The sequence below is a fragment of the Mesoplodon mirus genome (assembly GCF_964341445.2).
Source record: "Mesoplodon mirus genome assembly, chromosome: 4".
Classification (NCBI taxonomy): domain Eukaryota; kingdom Metazoa; phylum Chordata; class Mammalia; order Artiodactyla; family Ziphiidae; genus Mesoplodon; species Mesoplodon mirus.
Window position 1 is genome coordinate 49577433 of NC_138979.1, and position 14517 is coordinate 49591949.

The following is a 14517-nucleotide window of genomic DNA, read 5'->3' on the forward strand; positions in this document are numbered from 1 at the left end:
AAGATCAGGAACAAGACAAGGTTGCCCACTCTCACCACTCTTATTCAACCTAGTTTTGGAAGTTTTAGCCACAGCAATCAGAGAAGAAAAGGAAATAAAAGGAATCCAAATCGGAAAAGAAGAAGTAAAGCTGTCACTGTTTGCACATGACATGATACTATACATAGAGAATCCTCAAGATGCTACCAGAAAACTACTTGAGCTGATCAATGAATCTGGTAAAGTAGCAGGACACAAAATTAATGCACAGAAATCTCTGGCATTCCTATATACTAATGATGAAAAGTCTGAAAGTGAAATCAAGAAAACACTCCCATTTACCACTGCAACAAAAAGAATAAAATATCTAGGAATAAACCTACCTAAGGAGACAAAAGACCTGTATGCAGAAAATTATAAGACACTGATGAAAGAAATTAAAGGTGATACAAATAGATGGAGAGACATACCATGTTGTTGGATTGGAAGAATCAACATTGTGAAAATGACTCTACTACCCAAAGCAATCTACAGATTCAATGCAATCCCTATCAAACTACCACTGGCATTTTTCACAGAACTAGAACAAAAAAATTCACAATTTGTATGGAAACACAAAAGACCCCGAATAGCCAAAGCAATCTTGAGAACAAAAAATGGAGCTGGAGGAATCAGGCTCCCTGACTTCAGACTATACTACAAACCTACAGTAATCAAGACAGTATGGTACTGGCACATAAACAGAAAGATAGATCAATGGAACAGGATAGAAAGCCCAGAGATAAACCCACGCACATATGGTCACCTTATCTTTCATAAAGGAGGCAGGAATGTACAGTGGAGAAAGGACAGCCTCTTCAATAAGTGGTGCTGGGAAAACTGGACAGAGACATGTAAAAGTATGAGATTAGATCACTCCCTAACACCATACACAAAAATAAGCTCAAAATGGATTAAAGACCTAAATGTAAGGCCAGAAACGATCAAACTCTTAGAGGAAAACATAGGCAGAACAGTCTATGACATAAATCACAGCAAGATCCTTTTTGACCCACCTCCTAGAGAAATGGAAATAAAGACAAAAATAAACACATGGGACCTAATGAAACTCAAAAGCTTTTGCACAGCAAAGGAAACCATAAACAAGACCAAAAGACAACCCTCAGAATGGGAGAAAATATTTGCAAATGAAGCAACTGACAAAGGATTAATCTCCAAAATTTATAAGCAGCTCATGCAGCTCAATAACAAAAAAGCTAACAACCCAATCCAAAAATGGGCAGAAGACCTAAACAGACATTTCTCCACAGAAGATATACAGACTGCCAACAAACACATGAAAGGATGCTCAACATTTTTACTCATTAGAGAAATGCAAATCATAACTACAATGAGATATCATCTCACACCAGTCAGAATGGCCATCATCAAAAAATCTAGAAACAATAAATGCTGGAGAGGGTGTGGAGAAAAGGGAACACTCTTGCACTGCTGGTGGGAATGTGAATTGGTACAGCCACTATGGAGAACGGTATGGAGGTTCCTTAAAAAACTACAAATAGAACTACCATATGACCCAGCAATCCCACTACTGGGCATATACCCTGAGAAAACCATAATTCAAAAAGAGTCATGTACCAAAATGTTCATAGTGGCCCTATTTACAATAGCCCAGAGATGGAAACAACCTAAGTGTCCATCATCGGATGAATGGATAAAGAAGATGTGGCACATATATACAATGGAATATTACTCAGCCATAAAAAGAAACGAAATTGAGCTATTTGTAATGAGGTGGATAGACCTAGAGTCTGTCATACAGAGTGAAGTCAGTCAGGAAGAGAAAGACAAATACTGTATGCTGACACATATATATGGAATTTAAGAAAAAAAAATGTCATGAAGAACCTAGGGGTAAGACAGGAATAAAGACACAGACCTACTAGAGAATGGACTTGAGGATATGGGGAGGGGGAAGGGTAAGCTGTGACTAAGCGAAAGAGAGGCATGGACATATATTCACTACCAAATGTAAGGTAGCTAGCTAGTGGGAAGCAGCCGCATAGCACAGGGAGATGAGCTCGGTGCTTTGTGACCGCCTGGAGGTGTGGGATAGGGAGGATGGGAGGGAGACGCAAGAGGGAGGGGATATGGGAACATATGTATACGTATAACTGATTCATTTTGTTATAAAGCAGCAACTAACACACTATTGTTAAGCAATTATACTCCAATAAAGAAAAAAAAAGGAGCAATGAGACAGGGGCTTACTAATTTTTCTTTTGGCGTCAAAGTAATTAACATTTCAAAGTAACATTTTCTGAGCGTCTACTCTATGCCAAGTATTGGATTAGATTCTGTGATAGAAAGATTAGTAAAATAAAAAAAAAATTAATGCCATTTGCAGCATCATGGATGGACCTAGAGATTGTCATATTGAGCGAAGTAAGTTAGAGGAAGAGAAATATACGATACCGCGTATATGTGGAATCTAAAAAGAAATGAAACAACTGAACTTATTTACAAAACAGAAACAGACTCACAGACTTATAGAACGAACTAATGGTTACCAGGGGGGAAGGGGACAGTTAGGGAGTGTGGGATTGACATGTATACACTGTTATATTTAAAATGGATAACCAACAAGGACCTACTCTGTAACACAGGGAACTCTGCTCAATATTATGTTACAACCTAAATGGGAAAAGAATTTGAAAAAGAATAGATATATGTATATGTGTAACTGAATCACTTCGCTGTACACCTGAAACTCTCACAACATTGTTAATCAACTATACCCCAATATAAAATAAAGTTAAAAATAAAATGATAAATTAAAAAAAAACAAACGTTACTTTATCCTCTTATGTACTAAAAAAACAAAGTCCATATTTTTCAAAGCCTTATATCATGTTAAATATCAACTTTTCCTTAATGATTAAATCCCTATTGATCTTTTTTAAAATAAATAATAAAATAAATAAATAAATATTAAAATATTTTACAGTTAAAAAGTCCTAACCACCATCGGAGTCTTCAGCGAGTTTGTAGTAGTAACATCAAGGATCACTCATCACAGACCACCATAAGAAATATAATAATAATGAAACTGTTTGAAATATTGAATTATCAAAATGTGACACAGAGACATGAAGTGAGCAAATATTGTTGGAAAAATGGTGCCAATAGCCTTGCTCAATGCAGGGTTGCCACAAACCTTCAATTTGTAAAAAAGCAGTATCTGTGAAGCATGATAAAATGAGGTAAGCCTTACATAATAAAAAATATAAATATTATATATATATATACACACACATATTCCCAGCAATCCCACTCCTACATATTTACTGAAGAGAAATGAAAACATGTGCACAGAATTGTACACAAATATTCATACCAGTTTTATTCATAATGGCCAAAAATTGTCAACTCAAATTTTAATCAATAGGTGAATGCATAAAAAATTGTAGTACACCCACACAGTGCAATACTGTACAGCAACAAAAAGGAACTACTGATATACAAAGCAACATGGATGAATTGCAAAAATGTTACACTGAACAAAAGGAGCCAGATACAAAAGTAGAGATTATTTTATCATTGTTTATATGAAACTCTAGGAAACAGAATCTCTAGTAATAGAAAGCAGATAAATTGTTGCCTAGGGCTGAACATGTGAACTGTAATAACCAGGAAAGGGCACGAGGAAAACCTTTAGTGATGAAAGTATTCTGCATCTTGAACATGGTAGTGGTTACTTGGGTGTATACACTTATCAAGCCTCATTAAACTGTACACTTGAAATGTATGCATAATTTTATTTGTAAATTTTACTTCAAAAATTTAAAAACTGTATTTCTACATACTAGCAACAAATGATGGAAAATTGAAATTTAAAATTCTATTTATAATAGCATCAAACATACTAAATATAAATTTATCAAAATATGTGCGAGACCTATACACTGAAAACTAGACCTTGAGTTACCTCATTTGTCATTCACCATTTCCACCTTGAGATTTTATGCTTAAATTTTTTAAAATAGTTAAAGAGTGAGAATTATAAAGTGTAATATTTTTGCTTCGTAAGTACAAATTTTAGTTAATGCAAAAAATACTTTACTGAACTGTAGTAATATCTTTTAAACTGAAAATTCTTTTTTAATCACTAATTTAAAACTAAAGAATACAGGAAATGCTTATTATGGAAAATAATTTTGTCATATAGAGGAGATGTTTAGAAATTATTTGCTTTGTGGTATCAAATATATCACATATAAGTCACTGGTCATATCTCCCCTACACTGGATGAAATGACTTGAAGTTATCTTCTTCTAAGTACATGCCTATGTTTGGATCTTGGTTCCACCACTTGCTATCTCTATGATCTTGAGCAAATTGTTCCTTCGTTTTCACACATTAAAATGGGAATAATAGCAGTACGTATACCTAAATCATAAGCCTGTTGTGGAAATTAAATGAGTTAATGCATGTAAATTACCTAGTACAACGCCTAGCACATGGTAAGTGCTCAATAAATACTAACTTCTGTGATGAAAGTCAAGCTCATAATATATTTACCATGCCTGACAAACATTAATCTTTAAGTATTAGTTACCTTATTATGTGACGAGACTTTTTTCCCCTTTAGGCTCCTGTGATTAGTTAGAATGACCAGAGTTGCCTATATTTGAATTTTTATTGTAAGTTAGACAGGAATCATAAAAGCCATAAATCTGTGCATAAAGAAATTGGGAACCATAAAGGTTAGATTATATGCTCCAGTTAGTAGGATCAGAACCAGACTCCAAGACTTCTAACTCTGGATCTAGTCTCTTAATCTTGGTATCTATCTATAATCCTTTTTAAAGGTGATTCTCCAGTTAATAGAATAAAAACAAAGTACTTCTTATCTAAATAATACATAGTATTAATATTTCAGAGCTCAACCAAGACAGTTCTAAAAGCCCTGGACACAAGTTTCTAAAGCTGATGCCGAAGTTCCCCTTCCCCTACCCCAAGTGATTCAACTATATGAAGTTATTAATCATCAATTAACTAGAAAATTACATTAATCACAGCATCTCATCCCACTGGCAAGACAGCGTTTCTGAAACTAAAATGACGTGTTGGAGCAGTGATGAGGAAAACTCTACTACTCATAAAATTCTCAGCTGCTCTTCAAAGAGCGTTTGGTCCTTCTTACTCTGAGCTATATCTCCATAGTGATTCTCAACCTCAATTGTTCCTTATCTTACAGAATAATATTTTAGAATTTTGTCTTATTATCGTATACTTAAGGAATGCACCATATATCTTACTTGTCATGGCATCTGATCTGTCTCCGCTCCACTCCATCTCCCAAATGCCTGGCAGCATATGATGAGTAAATTAATGAGTTAATATATGTTGATGGATGTCATTAGAAATTTTAGAGAAGGAAAACTGTCTTTATCCTAATGACTGGTTACTGCTTGAGCTTTTGATGTACTTAGGCAGTCTCTAATAAACCGATAAAAATTTAACTATTGAGCAGATTTCATATTCTTGCTTCCTAACCCCATTGGCAAATCCAAGTGGGAAGCAAATATATGATTTGGTGAGCTTGGAGCTGGAGCAAAGATATCTAATGGCTAATATTCATGCCTAAGGCAGGCATCTCTGTGGCTTACATCTGATGGTTTGGGCAGCCTGTCTCTAAATGGTCCCATTTCTTACTGGTGGCTTCTCCGAAGGGTGGCTTGGAGAGGCTTTTGGCCGTCCTCAAGCCCTTACCTCAATTCTCACCAGATACTCTCAAGGTTTCTTAGAAAAGTGTGTTGGTTACACCAATGCAATTTCAAGATAAAGCCCAGACCCCCACCCCAACCCCCATTCCTACCAGACTACAGCCCCTAAGCCCCTTCTATACAAATTCTGAATTCTCCATATATTTGACAATTATATTGAGAAGCTACTAAGTGCCAGGTGCTCACGATATGGCAGTGAAAACAAAAAACCAACAAAAATTGCTGCCCTCCTGGAGCTTACAGCCCAGTTGGAAGAAACAAATGATAAATGTCAGATGGGAAGGGGGAGGGAGAATACTGAGGGTGGGCTAAGAGTGTGGCAGTTTTAAATATAATACCAGGGAAGGCATCACTGAGAACATGACATTTTCATGAAGACTTGAAGTGAGATATGTGGATATGTGGGGGAAGTGCATTCCAGATCAAGGAATCAATGCAAAAGGCCAGAGACGGGATGCTGTATTCAAGAAACAATAAGAGGCCAATGTGATGGAAACAAAGTGAGCAAGGAGAGTAGCAGGAAATGAGGTGAGAGAAGTAGTGCAACTCCAAAGACTTTAGATTTATTTCCAAGGGAGATGAGGTGATAATTTGAAGGTTTAAAACAGAGAAGAGAAAAATATATGCCGCTTGGAGGTGTGGACATAAGACAAAGGTAATTAGCACAGAATACATAGGTGAAAATTAACTGTTTGGAACCTGACCGTTAAGCCTGGTTAGAAGGGCTAAGTATAACAGAGAAAGGAAAGATAGCTTATTTTGCAGGAAGCACTTAAGGATTTCAGAAAACAATTCGTTGCAGGTAAAAATAGGCAGTATTTGCTGACTGAGGCAGTTTAAGTGATGTAGGAAAGAGAATTTTATGTATGGCAGCCTTACGGACTTTGAAGATAGTGACTAAATGTTTGTGAGGATTAGCTAGTTTGTGGGGGGGGGGGCGGGGGGTAGGTGAACATGTTAGATCAGAGGCCCTGAGAGGAAAGCTAATCAAGCCCTGGAGGTACTGGAAAAGATTCATCTTTAGGTAAGGAGCTGGATTAGACGAAGTTGGAAAAAATGCAAGTCATTTGACATTTTCACAGTAAGGATTCAGTAAATGTTTAACTGTTGGAACAGGCTTAAGTATGGAGGAACTGAGTTAAGTGACAATCTAGCAAGGGATACAAACATAGGCAGAAGGGTTTCTAAATTTTTCTATGCAACTCTGAAGGTTTTTTTTTTTCTTTTACAACTATTTTGGGTATGTGTAGTTTCTGACTTCAGTGCGGGCTTTTTCTTGAACCACTGTAAGCTGTTACTCCCTAAATCACTGAAACCTTCTATATTATTGGATTGCTGAAACATTTTTGGATTGCTCAACAAGTATAAGGAGAGTAACAAAATTTTCTCCTTTTCCTTGGTTTTGAGGCACCCATCTTCCTTTACAAAATCTCTAAAACTGGTTTTCACTACTGATCCTTAGCCAGCCAGATCTCTACTAACTGGTGCCCCTGAACCCTAAGGGCTACTCCCAAACTCAATGCCAAAATTTCAGAAGGTGGTTTTGTTGTTTTTTTTCAACTTGAAAATGCTATACTATGGCAAACTGAGGAAAAAATAACTACCTACCAGTCTGTAGACTGTTGTACCATTCAGTGTAGGTGTAGAAGAGATTATAACAAATCAAAGATCTAATACTTTAAGAGATTACTTCTCAGATCCCCATCTGAAAAACGGGTAGGACAATAATTGTTACTTACAGTTAGTAGGATTCTTTTGAGTATTAGGCAAGCAATGCGCTTAAGATGCTTAGTACACTGCCCAGCACATAAATGTTAGCAACTGTGTAATCCCTTGTGGTAAGCATAGCTCCACTCTACAAATGAGGAAAAAAGATCAGAAGTGACACAGAGACCCAAAGTCACAAAGAGAGGCAGAGTAGAAGTTAGTTCACTCCAATACATACTGAGGCTTCCACTGTGCCATTCTACAAAGTGCAGAGGGGATCAGGACATGAAGAAATAGACCCCTAGACACACACACACACATACACACCCACACAAAATCACCTGCTCCCACAACTATAGAGTTAGGAAGGGAAGAAAAGGGTATGAAATCCAGAACAATACAAAAAGTGCCAGTTCCCCCAAAGAGTCAAAGACAAGGGTACCCTGGCTGCCCACAGCACTCAGAAGTCTGAGCCATCTCATGGGCACAGCCATATCCACTCAGGGACACTTACAAGAACTTCTATAAAGACTCCTGCTCAAATCAAAAGGTGGCCTCAGAGCAATCCCTTGGCACCCATCTTCTACTCTGTACGAGCATACAGACTGCTGAGTTTTCCAAGAATCTAGACCATTTGAATTACTCATCACTGATTTATATGAAGGAATATGCGAGGCTTTAAGAGGCGCTATTCTGAATTTACCTTGAAGGACTTTCCTGGAAAAGATGCCTTAAAGAAAAAAACCAGTAAGGTTAGTGCTTAAGGTTCCAACACTTCAACAAAGTGTGCTGCCCAGCTACTGAGATGAAGAGTCAAAGTTAGACTTATTTCCTAGGAACAAAAACCAAAAGTCTGTTGTTAAAGTTCTAAACCTAGTCAATTACTTGGAGTAAGGAAAAGGGCTGGAGGACTAACACCTAAAAAGCTGGAAACAAAGACACATACACTTCCAGGTGTGGATTTTTATTTTCACAAAGAGACAACAATGCCTTCCCACATACAAGTATTTACAAAACCCAACTGATTCACCAATCTAGAACCTGGGTTTTTTTTTTTTTTCCACTTCTCAACATAGTTGGGAATATGGAAACATTAATACCCACACAATTCCCAGAGATGGAATTTACCCATCAAACAGTGCAGATTACCTAAAAGTGCACTTACCTGCACAACTCAGTCTAAGAACCTCAGTGATACAAACCTCATGGCCAAGGTTTCAGTAATCTATTTGGTTTCATACCATGCAAACCTGAACAAGTGTGCTGCTACACTAAACTGAAAATCGGTTCTCATTTTACAATTAAAAAGGTTCTCAACGCTTTAGCAACTATACAGAATATGAAGGTTTATTTCAAAAAAGAGTACATTTTTTAAAACCAGGATACACAGATGCACTTAATGTAACAGTACCTTCTGCAAAAATAGGTTACATAATACTCAGAAATGCAAGGAACAATCTTATTCTCTAAAAATTAAACAGCAGACTTTTTAAGCTTAAACAGCCTTCAAAATGGAGGCTGAAAATGCTTGGTGACAAGAAGTAACTCTAGAGCCTGACACCACAGAGCTAATGCTGGAAATTAAACTACGACCACACACCTGCAAACTACGCTTTATATTCACACAGAATTAAAATGGTTTTGATTCCTATCTTTTCAAATGTGTCTTGGTGCTGCAAGAAAAAAAGTTGAATGATACACAAAACTATTAAAAGTTACAACAGAACTATTTAAACATCTTCTCCAAAATTGAGAGAAGCAATCATGTTAAATTTTAAAAAAAGAGAAAAAAGAAAAAGTCTGACAGAAATCTCAAGCAAGTCAGAGGTCCTCTTCATAAGTAGTCAAGTAAAGTTTACAGGAGATTTCAATAAATTATCTTGAAACCGTGGCAGAGAGCTAATTTTCAGAATCGTCGTGGAGGTCCACCCTTAAATGGCTTAAATCCAGAGCCACTTCCTCTTGGCATGGAATTGCCACTGATTTGTACAATTCTATTAATTGGGGATGCATTACTGAAAAAGGTTTAAAAGAAAAAAATGTCAGAGAATAAAAGAACAAATAATTACAGCTAATACTTAAAAAGTGATTATCATTTAACAGACACTGTTCTTTGTACTTTACCCATATTAAATAATTTACTCTTTTTAACAGTCCTGTGAGGTATGTACCATTACTAACCCCACTTTCCTGATGAAGAAAGACAGATCTAGAAGCTAAGTAACTTGCCCAGGATCACACTGGTGATCTGATAATAAATGGTGGTGTGAGGATTTCAACTCAGGCAACCTCACGTCTAAGCCTCTGCCTCTTAGTAAGCAATTTAATGGTCTGTGAATGAATGGACTGGAGCAGTGTTTCTCAAAGTGTGGCCCCCAGATCTGCAGCATCAGCATCAACTAGGAACTTGAACCTCTGAACTACAGGACATCATTCAAGAAATATTTTTGGAATTTCTTTTATATGTATAATGCAATACAGTAGGTACGAACGGATAATACAGGAATAAAGACCCACCCCAAAATCCTACGACAAATTTGGGAGCGAAAAACCCATGGTGAAATGGTTTAAGTAGAATAAAACCAAATTACAGAACGGTTTGGATGCCAGGCTGAGGAATCTGGATTAGATCCTGTAACCTAAAGAAGCTGTCTGTAGTTTTGGAGCAAGTAAACAGTGTAAGAAAACAGTCCCAACAGTTAAATTTAGAAATAACGTGAAAAAAGGAGGAGAGAAAACACTCATTTGGGAAGATCTGATAGAAGCTGAAATGAGCAGGAAGACAAAGCTACCACAAATATATATTTTTAGCTGAACCATACTTAGAAATTTATGCTAGGAGTGGAGAAAGATAAAGATGAGGCCCAGTCTGGCAATGGCAAATCAAAAGAAGCTGGAGACAACAACTGAAACATAAAGGTTTTAAACAGCAGAGGAATGAGTTTGCTTGTGACCCTGAATTTATGGAGACCTCCAAGCATTTACATGGAGATCATGATATAAAGCTAAAAATAAAAAATAGTATCTAAAATCCAACCGTGTGAAGGAGCCAATAAGTAAATTAAAAAGGTAGAAAAGAAAATTATGGTACATTAGAAAACAGAGGAATGTTTTAAAAAAGGAAAAGCAACAGTGCTTAACCACCAAGGAGCCCAAGAACTAAAAAAATAAAGGAATCTATATTTGTCAAGAAAAAAGGTATTGGTGACCTTTAATAACCAAGGACAGAATGAGTGATGAGGCTGTGCAGGGCACAAGTATAGTAAACAGTCACTTAAGTTTGAGGCTAGAAGCAACCAATAGAAGAGTAGTAACTTGGATCACTGAGCCAAGCCACTGTCTCTTCTAAGACAGATGAATGGGAAAGAAAAAAGGGCATGGGAGAGAGAGAGGCCAAACACTTGCCAGCTGAAGGGCCACAACGGATGTTGGTATGAAGAGAAAATAAAGCTCATCTCCTAGCATTTGAACAGGCTTTGGGATAAATGTCCAAAAATTTTAATAGACCTATTTTAAAAGGGAGGAAGCAGAACATACTTTCAGTTTCTTCTTCCTTTCTAGGAATTTTCAGAATGATAGTGAACAAGAAGATGGTTCCAACATGAAATTAAAAAGCTTCATTATCTACTGGATTCTGACATACATACCTACCTGTATCGAGACTGATATGCCAGAATGTCAATCAATTAACTTACAATGAGGAACGTTAACTCACAAATTAACATCAGCTGTCCTGGGGATTTTGGGTTAATATGAGGAAATATCTGGGCAGACCTAGGGTTGTTACTAGTTGCAATTCAATCTCTCAGAAACTATAATGACCTTTAAGGAAAAGGAAAAAGGTTTGGTTGCATGCTGGCAGAAAAGTCTTAACTGATTAACTACTTACCTTGTATGCTGCGTTATCATGCCTGCTCCTGTCCGGCCATCACCCATTCGCCTTGCATCATGATAGCTAGGCCCTTGCGAAGGTGGACCATGCCATTCTTTCCTTGGTCCACTTGTGTCCCGTCCATGGCGGTCAACCACATGCCGTTCTTCAGGATAGTGCTAAAAAATAACATATTAAAAGAAAAATCAGGACAGACTCAGCCTCAGGCCAATTTACTTAAGATGTACTTTTTTTTTTTTTTTTGCTAAATTTGTTTTATTTTTATTGATTTTTGGCTGTGTTGGGTCTCTGCTGCTGCACGCAGGCTTTCTCTAGTTGCGGCGAGCGGGGGCTACTCTTGGTTGTGGTGCGCGGGCTTCTCATTGCGGGGGCTTCTCTTGTTGTGGAGCACGGGCTCTAGAGCGCAGGCTCAGTAGTTGTGGCCCAGGGGCTTAGCTGTTCCGCTGCATGTGGGATCTTCCCAGACCAGGGCTCGAACTCATGTCCCCTGCATTGGCAGGCGGATTCTTAACCACTGCGCCACCAGGGAAGCCCCTTATGGTATACTTTTAATGCCAGAAGGAAATTAGTAAGATGTGTGAGAAGATGAAAGAATGAATAATATGAAAAAAGGTTTCTATCTACTTTGAACTAAGAAGCTTCTCAGGCTTCAGGGTAGAAAAGGTAGAAAAGGACAGAACATGATTCAGCACTGTTATTTCTATACCTTCTAGCACCCATGTACTTTTTGACCCTTGAGTATTTCTGGGTCTATATGTAATGCCTGGATCTTCTATATATATGTAAGAAGGCATACTGAGAGGTCAAAACCTTAAGACAAATCAAGGTGGGGTATATGATCAACATGAAAATACCACATAGAAACAGGAGCTGTCATCTTACTGTACACAGTACTAGTTAGTGCTATGGCTCTTACAAGGTCTTACATCCATGACTATGAAAAAAAAAGAATAGTGAACATAAAGAAACAAAAGCAGAGAACTAAGGATCTGCGGGGAAAAATAGAGTCAAAAGTTATGATACTTAGCCTACAGAAATCTGAAGGCGCCCTACAGAGATATAATGGGTTGGCCAAAAGGTTTGTTCGGTTTTCCCGTAGGACGGCTCTAGTGGCGCTTAGCTGTCTTTAACTTCATTCAAAACAATTCTGTTAGATTGTATTGTGACAGCTGTCATATCAGTGTGCATTTTAAAAAAACCCCAAAGTTGGTGAATTTTTGTGTAGCCATTTTAATATTGAAGATGGAAGAAAAAAGCCACATTTTTGGCATATTATGCTTTATTATTTCAAGAAAGGTAAAAACGCAACTGAAACACAAAAAACGATTTGTGCGGTGTATGGAGAAGATGCTGTGACTGATCAAACGTGTCAAAGGTTGGTTTGCGAAGTATTGTGCTGAAGATTTCTCGCTGGATGATGTTCCACGGTCGGGTAGACCAGCTGAAGTTGATAGCAATCAAGTCGAGACATTAACTGAGAACAATCAACATTATACTACGTGGGAGATAGCCGACATACTCAAAATATCCAAATCCAGTGTTGAAAATCATTTGCACCAGCTTGGTTATGTGAATCACTTTGACGTTTGGGTTCCACGTAAGTTAAGTGAAAAAAACCCTTCTTGACCGTATTTCCATATGCAATTCTCTACTGAAACGTAACAAAAATGTTCCATTTTTAAAACAAATTGTGACGGGCGATGAAAAGTGGATACCATACCACGGAACGGAAGAGACCGTGGGGCAAGCGAAATGAACCACCACCAACCACACCAAAGGCCAGTGTTCATCCAAAGAAGGTGATGTGTATATAGTGGGATTAGAAGGGAGTCCTTCCAGAAAACCAAACAATTAACTCCGACAAGTACTGCTCCCAATTAGACCAACTGAAAGTGGCACTCGACGAAAAGCGTCCAGATTAGTCAATAGAAAACAGAATTTTCCATCAGGATAATGCAAGACCGCATGTTTCTTTGATGACCAGGCAAAAACTGTTACAGCTTGGCTGGGAAGTTCTGATTCATCCACCGTATTCACCAGACATTGCACCTTCGGCTTTCCACTTATTTTGGTCTTTACAAAATTCTCTTAATGGGAAAAATTTCAATTCCCTGGAAGACTGTAAAAGGCACCTGGAACAGTTCTTTGCTCATAAAGATAAAAAGTTTTGGGAAGACGGAATTATGAAGTTGCCTGAAAAATGGCAGAAGGTAGTGGAACAAAACGGTGAATATGTTGTTCAATAAAGTTCTTGGTGAAAATGAAAAATGTGTCTTTTATTTGTACTTAAAAACCGAAGGAACTTTTTTGCCAACCCAATACTACAGTCAGAACAGCTTATAGACCAACACCATGGAAACCAAATTTCCAAGGGAGGAACAGGATCTCTTCCCTCAGGATACCTTTTGCAAAAAGGGCATGTGAATGCAAGGGCACTAGTCTATGAGACTTAAATTTTACTCTAACTAAGGCAGAATATCTGGATTATGTAACAAATGTTAAATGTTCTATTCAGGATAAATAGCTCAATGAATTCATCTATTGAACATTTCTACTTACTAGAAACATTAAAACTTAATAAATCCCAGCAGGCCCAAATCCGTTTCAAAAATGCTTTGTATGAAATGGAAAGTGCATAGTTGTATTAACTAGAATGCCAAGAGATTAAAAAGTTTTCTGGTAAAAAATGTTGCTACAAAACCTAGTATGTATTCAAATACAAAACAGAGCACCAGAGTATACTACAGGCCTAAGGATGGAGACACACATACACACACACTTCAGAATTCTTTTCTGTATGTAATTTAAGAGAATATTCTATCTCTGCTACCGTCCACCCATATTATGCCAGTATTTCATCGACAGAATGCTTTCAAATCAGGTAAAAGGTTTTTGCTCATTTGTATTGCTAAGAGATGTCCTCTGTCGAGATTCATTAACTTCTTAATAGAAAATATTCAAGTCAATAAAGTGTCACAAGAGTAAAAAAGGCAAATACAAAATATTCCACTTACCTACCTTTAAAAATAAAAGAGCAAGAAAGAGACAACTGTTTTATTTCAGTTCTATACTTTAAGCTACTTAATAAAGTGGGAGAAAAGAGAGTATTATAAACCAAAAAGACAACAAAAAAAAGGAAAAGGTGAAAGG

At 37.3% G+C, this 14517-nt stretch overlaps 1 protein-coding gene across 4 annotated transcripts in view; it reads right to left on the reverse strand.

Moving 5' to 3' along the window:
• Positions 1 to 8801: 8801 nt before the first annotated feature.
• SLTM (SAFB like transcription modulator) overlaps positions 8802 to 14517 on the reverse strand; it is a 44086-nt gene continuing 38370 nt past the window's right edge. For all 4 annotated transcript variants that reach the window (XM_082620093.1, XM_082620091.1, XM_082620094.1 and 1 more), the window contains exons 20-21: positions 11365 to 11525; positions 8802 to 9490 (exon numbers count right to left, since the gene is read on the reverse strand). In XM_082620093.1, the coding sequence (XP_082476219.1) occupies positions 9382 to 9490; positions 11365 to 11525 (270 nt within the window). In that variant the 3' untranslated portion in view covers positions 8802 to 9381. The remainder of the gene's footprint in view (positions 9491 to 11364; positions 11526 to 14517) is intronic.